At 32.5% G+C, this 6,594-nt stretch overlaps 1 protein-coding gene across 1 annotated transcript; it reads left to right on the plus strand.

The window, feature by feature from the left end:
* Positions 1-1,103: 1,103 nt before the first annotated feature.
* LOC134257898 (uncharacterized) lies at positions 1,104-6,336 on the plus strand. Its single transcript, XM_062740470.1, has 2 exons — positions 1,104-1,208; positions 2,248-6,336. Exons 1-2 carry the CDS (start codon positions 1,149-1,151, stop codon positions 3,229-3,231), a joined length of 1,044 nt encoding a protein of 347 aa, XP_062596454.1. The 5' UTR covers positions 1,104-1,148; the 3' UTR covers positions 3,232-6,336.
* The last annotated feature ends 258 nt before the right edge of the window (positions 6,337-6,594 follow it).

Raw genomic sequence — 6,594 nt, forward strand, 5'->3', positions numbered from 1 at the left:
TTTCAAAGGGACATAATTAAGAAATAGTCAATGAAAATTGTATGTGGGATTCTCTAAAAATCTTCTGAAAAAAAATGGGAGCCAGGAAAGATGAGACTTATAATTGAAACCTTATCGATATATAGTATAGTTTCAAGTTTTACTTATTTGGAATGCATAGAAAAAAACTAAACTGTAAATTTAAATATATTTATAAAACTAGCAATACACATGTATTTTGCATGTAAGTGTGGGGAAATTTTAGGCATTCAAAGCATCATAACACAGACACGGGGTCAAAGTGTTAAAGGTTACATTTTAATTTGACATCACACACGTTGAACGCCTTGGAAGTGCAATGTCATAAGCGAGAACTAAATATCAAGTTCAATTTAAACAGAAGATGTTGCATTGGCTCTTCCATTATCTGGAATGTACCCCAAACAATAATACCGGAATTTTGAAATATAAATCAACATTTTCATTAATGAAACACTTCATAGGTTTAATATTCAGTTTGTTTGCAAACACTGTTGTAATTATGAGACTATTTCTTTCAAAAAATAATGATTCATGGACTCATTGCTTAAAGATATCCTCTTATATGTTGGTTCAAATCACCCCAGAGGGAGAGCATCACAGTAATTAATATGGTCAGTCTTGTCTTGCGTGAAAAAAAGTAAATTGTTTTTATAGATACACACTTTTCCCCCAGATAAATCTGTTTTGGTACCAATGGATTATGAAAGTTAAAAAAAACTTACCTGGATGTGTAAACGTTAGTGTAAAGTATGTCATGAAAATAATTTCTACATGCAATGTTGTGTCTGCCCTCAAACTTAATTTTTCTTTTATCATTTTCTATGTAGTGAAGCTTTTATACGACCAGACATGTAAAAAGTATTGCACAAATTGCAATTTTGTGATCAAATGTGGTTTATGAATCATTAATGTTTTGAATGTGCAAATTTTTAGTTCCAATAAGATAAGCTTACTTCTCAAAGTTCTACTGTATCAAAATAACACATAGCTATGTATTGTACATGTATTTTAATACATATTGATCTTTTCAGAGAAGAAACATCAGTTATTAAGAAGAAGAAAACATCATCGTCGACACAGACCAACATTCATCAACTGCATCATGTGCCATTTACACACCAACAGATATGCCATCTGAAGAGCATGACTATTGTCGCCAAGCACCATCTCTTGAAGAAGATCTTGAGGTAATACACAGATCATGAGTTCCATTGATCTTGGGGGTGTGTTGTCTTTAGTTCACACCTGAGCTGAAAATTCAAGTGAGCTTTTCTGATCACCCATTGTCTGTCGTCTTTCCATTTGTCTGTAAACTTTGCATATTTTTAACTTCTTCTCAAGAACTACAGGATTAATTTTAACTGAACTTGGTACTACAAAGCATCCGTGGGTAAAGGAGAATATGAAATTTTAATTTGAAGGCCCAAGTCCTATTTTGAGGGGAGATAATCAAGAAAAAGGTGGGGTCATTATAAATCTTCCCAAGTGGGCCAGAAAAGCTGAAACTTATGTGGAAGCATGCTGGGCTAGTGTAGATGCTGAATTAATCAAATCATGACCCCGAGGGGCAGGGTGGGGCAATAATAGGGAATCTTGCTTTTACATTGAAAAAAAGGACATTTTTCAAAAATCATATGAAGAACAACTGGGTTAGAAAAGATTAAACTTATGTGGAAGCATGCTTGGCTAGTGTAGATGCTAAATTAATCAAATATCATGACCCCCAGGGGCAGAGTGGTGCCATAATAGGAAATCCTAGTTTTACATTGAAAAATGAAGCACATTTTTCAAAAAATCATATCAAGAACCACTGGGTCAGAAAAGCTTAAAGTTATGTGGAAGCTTAGCATCTGGAACAGTGTTTAGATTCTCATATCATGACCCTGGGGATAGGATGGGGCAATAATAGGGAATTCGAGTTTTACATAATAGATAGTACAAGGCGGAAATCTTTTAAAGATCAGAAATTACTCAGGTGAGCAATGTGCTTTATTGGCCCTTGTATATGAAAACCACATTGGAAATCTTATCTGTTAACACTGTTAAACAAACCACCAGTACAGATTTTGAAGTAGCATTTGCTCCATCAGTGACATCCAATGATGTACATTTGATTTTCATGATATAATATTCCGTCATGTAAATATACATGTCTCTGTTATATTGTGGTAATGTTGATATTTATTTGGAAATATACATATGTCACTGTGTAATACTACATTGTAGGCAATGAAGATACACATTTCTGAACTAGAAGAAAGGGTACAGCACCTTGAGAAGAAAGTAGAGAAGTTTGGGATTGAGAGATTTTCTAAAGATCCAAATTTGATAAATTTTTACACTGGTTTTTCTACTTACGATATTTTTTGTGCTGTATATAATGTTGTTGAGCCAACAGCCTCAAATATGATCAGGTGGTCACAAGTTCAGAGAAATAGAAACATTGTTTGTAATCCTTTTAGAGAAGAGTCTTTGTCAATTGTAGATCAATTTTTTATGTTTTTATGTAGAATTAGACAAGGTTTTTTTGAAGAAGATTTAGCACAACGTTTTTGTGTGTCTCAAAGCACTGTTAGTCGTATTATTATTACTTGGAGCAATTACTTGTATTGTGTTTTGGGATGTTTACCCATATGGCCAGATTTAGATATTGTTAAACAGAATATGCCAGAATGCTTTAAGACTACTTTTCCCAATACACGAGTTATTTTGGATTGTACAGAAATACGTGTGCAGACTCCAAGTGCCAAAGTACTTAACTCTCAGTCATATTCAAATTACAAGTCTCATACTACCTTTAAAGGCTTGATTGGTATAACCCCTCATGGTGCTGTATGTTTTGTTAGCAGATTATTTACTGGCAATATTTCTGATAAAGATGTTACACAAAGAAGTGGTATACTTGATCTATTAGAACAAGGTGATGATGTGATGGTCGACAAAGGTTTTTTAATCCAAGATTTACTTGACAGTGTTGGTGCACACTTGATTATTCCACCTTTTTTAGGAAGTAAAGTAAAATTTAGTAAAGATGAAGTTAGTAAAACTCAGCAAATAGCAAGACTAAGAATTCATGTAGAAAGAGCTATCAGAAGGTGTAAAGAGTACCATATTTTTGATAATGTTCTGCCATTGTCTGTTGCTGGGACTGTAAACCAGATTTGGTCTGTGTGTTGTTTATTAACAAATTTTAAAGAAAAGTTATTTTGAGAGATATTTTCATTGAATTGTTGAAGAGTGTTGCATGTAAATGAACATCATTTGCATATTTGAATTATACTAGACATGTACAATGGAGATGGAACTTATACCTGTATATATTTAAAACAGAAATCGTTGCAGGCTTTAGGAATTTTTTTTTGTAAATTTTTATTGATATGTGCTTCATGTGAGAAAGATCTTTTTGGGAAAAGAAATTAATACCATGACATTTTTTCCAGATTTGGGAAATTTGATGATGTAATGCACATATTTTAAAATAGGATTTAATTAATACAAGTATTTTTAAATTGCACTGTATTTGTAATGCTATAATCAGTTCTTTGTTAATTAATTAACACAATTGCAATTGTATTAAGATTTACTTTGTATGGTATGATTTTTGTGTTTTGGATGATTGATTGTTTAGTGATTCACTGATTGTACCAGTATAATGTTTAACTTCCCTCTTGAGAATTTTTCACTCATCAACTTCTTACTCTGCGACTCTAGAGCAGATGCTCTAACCACTGCCCCAAGTGGGATCAAAGCTCATTAATTACAACTTTTTGAAAATAACAAGCCTTTAAACAAATTTGGATCTACATTACCTAAAGATGCTTGCATATTATTTCATGTATGACAAATCCCTCTCCCCTACATGTGTATATTTCAATATGCTATAGAGGAAAGATATTTGAACAAACTTGGATCTACACTATATCAACATTTTGATCTACACTATATACATGTAAGGAAGCTTTTGCCTCTTATGGCTATAAAAGATTTTTTTTTTTTTAGTAGAAAAGGTTATGATGCCAAAATGTTCATTGTTTCCCAATCATTTTCCCAGTACATATTCATTTATATGGAGAATGGGGTAATTCATTTAAAATAAACAGATGATAGACTTCTTTTGATCAGAAAAAGCTTACTTGACTTTTGGATTGGCTAAACCGAGAAACTAAACAAACAAAAATAACAGCATGTGTGCATGTACTTGCATGTACTTTTTTTCTTTCTTTTGATCCATCATAGATGCTCAATTTAAAACCATACTGCCACTTCCTCCAAAATTAATTCCATTGAGACCATTGAATCAAAAGTGGGACCAGTGCCCAGAGGTTCCCTTTTTTTCATATCAGCCAAAAAAATTGATGAGAATTATAAACCATCCTGCTTTTCCTACTTTTCCTGATTACAATTTAGGCCATGCAAAATTTATTCTTTGGTTCTCAGGCCTTTTTTTTAGGAAATATGATAAGGGAGGGAGGCATTTTTTTTTTTTACTTTTTATTGCCCCCAAAATATGATGAGGCAGCTTTTTACACTGTACAAAACCTCAATAAATGATGAGGGAGGTTATTTTTTTTAACATATTTTATTGATTTAGCAATAAAAAGGGTCAACGAGGCACCCTTGGAAGAGAGGGCCTGAGAACCAAGAAATTAATTTTTTATGGCCTTACCTATACTTGATCAATTTTTAATACAGCTCTGAGTCTGGATGAACAAAATGTTTATGATTGACTTAATAAACGTGTCAAAAACCGATTCTGACATCAAACAAAATACAGTTGAACAGTCTTAAAATCCCCACTGGAATTAAACAAGAAAACAGAGAATTTAATACTTCATCTACATTTAAAAGATTTTGTTCACGGAAAAAAGATTTTGAAACTTTGGCTGACGCATTATTAAAAAGTAACAAATTTAAACAGTAGCATGAAATTTGGACTTAAACATGAACAGAAGCATATACTGGTATAACAGAAAACAATGTCTTAAAGCAGGTTTAGTCAACAATCCCTCATGTTTTGATCTGAGAACTTCTCCTGACAGGAAAGTCATAGACCCCAACTTTGTTCCTATGTATGGGCTATTAGAAATTATTTGTCCAAGTGCCAACTTGATTACAAATTTTAAACATTTAACTCTTGTGAATGACAGCTATAAACTAAAATTCTTTCGTGAATATTACCGATATTATCAGATAATGGATCAAATAGGTTTGACCGTTGCTTTGAGGTGCGATTTGTTCATTTAGTGTCGAGATGACTACCATATAGAAAGAATTTGTACCTGGAAAGTGGTAGGAAATGAAACAAAAATTTTACATATTTTATTTCCATTACTATTTACCAAAATGTGTTCAATACTGAATATATAACATCATTTGTTGTCATTGTATTTTGATTGAGAGATTCCACAAAACAAGACATGTTTTACTTCCATTACTTTTTACCAAAATATGTTCAATACTGAATATAACATCATTTGCTGTCATTGTATTTTGATTCTGAGATTCTAAGATGTTCTGATATGGAATTGTTTGCTGAATGGGACAATAAAATTTTGATTTCATACAATCTGTTCTTTTAATTTATGTGTACATCATCAACTGCTTCAGAATGAATACCCTCTAACCTCTGGGGTACATGTATATGCCATGTTTGAGGCATTGATTAGATTTGACACGTGGCACCATCTTTAAATCAAGCTTTTGATAGTGGGCTAATGTGTATATAGTAGGCCTAAATTATGGCTGCAATGTCCAGAGCCTGCTTTCATGTGCAGTTAGAACTTTCAACAGTGGTGCAAGCTGCAGCTTTAAGAGCAATTTGAAAATTATGTGGGGAATCATTTTTCCTCATAGAAGGAAGCACTTGGCTCAAATACAAGCACCAGTCCCCCCTGGTGTACATGGTCTCACTGAAACAATAGGAGAAGCTTACTTAGCTTCCTTGCAAGTGAAAATTGATCAGGAAACGGAAATAAAAACAACCAAGGACAAAATGAAACCGATTTCAATAAAAGAAAAGAAATTTGGACAAATAATATATAATAAAAATGAATAAAAGAAACTGAAAACAAAGTTCGGATTTATTTGCAACATTATTAGGAAAGCAAAAGAATCAGATGCTCTATTTGTTAATTTATACAATAAATTTCAGCTATATAATAACTTCAAATGGTATTTTCGATATATAACGTAATACAGGACTTTGACGTTTGTGAACATGATGGTGTGGAACATGTACATGTGGACTTGGCTACTCAAGAGGAAAAATATTTTGAAAAATAACCCTGATTATTGTCAGTGCATCAATTCTACATTAGTTGTTGTCTTCAGTCTCCTCAATATACATTTTCGAGAGGATTACTACTTTTAATCTGCATGTATCTTCACTTCATATCTCAGCCAATATGCACAAAGAAAATATTGAAATCCATTGAGCTAAATCATAATCAAAGCTTGTCTTTTATTCTTTGAAAGTATGTAGCACATGTATATATACATATGCATTATTCAATCTGACATATATTTGAATTTAGTTTATGGTAAGCATGTACAGTAGTTATATGAACCTTAAAT

Source organism: Saccostrea cucullata, unplaced genomic scaffold, assembly GCF_032062105.1.
Source record: "Saccostrea cucullata isolate Sc308-1 unplaced genomic scaffold, CSIRO_AGI_Scuc_v1 ctg807, whole genome shotgun sequence".
Classification (NCBI taxonomy): Eukaryota; Metazoa; Mollusca; class Bivalvia; order Ostreida; family Ostreidae; genus Saccostrea; species Saccostrea cuccullata.

Bases quoted from the DNA above. Each gene is read 5' to 3' on its own strand.
- LOC134257898 (XM_062740470.1), top strand. From the start codon at position 1,149: ATGCCATCTGAAGAGCATGACTATTGTCGCCAAGCACCATCTCTTGAA. The intron at 1,209-2,247 runs GTAATACACAGA...ACTACATTGTAG, and splicing joins CTCTTGAAGAAGATCTTGAG to GCAATGAAGATACACATTTC.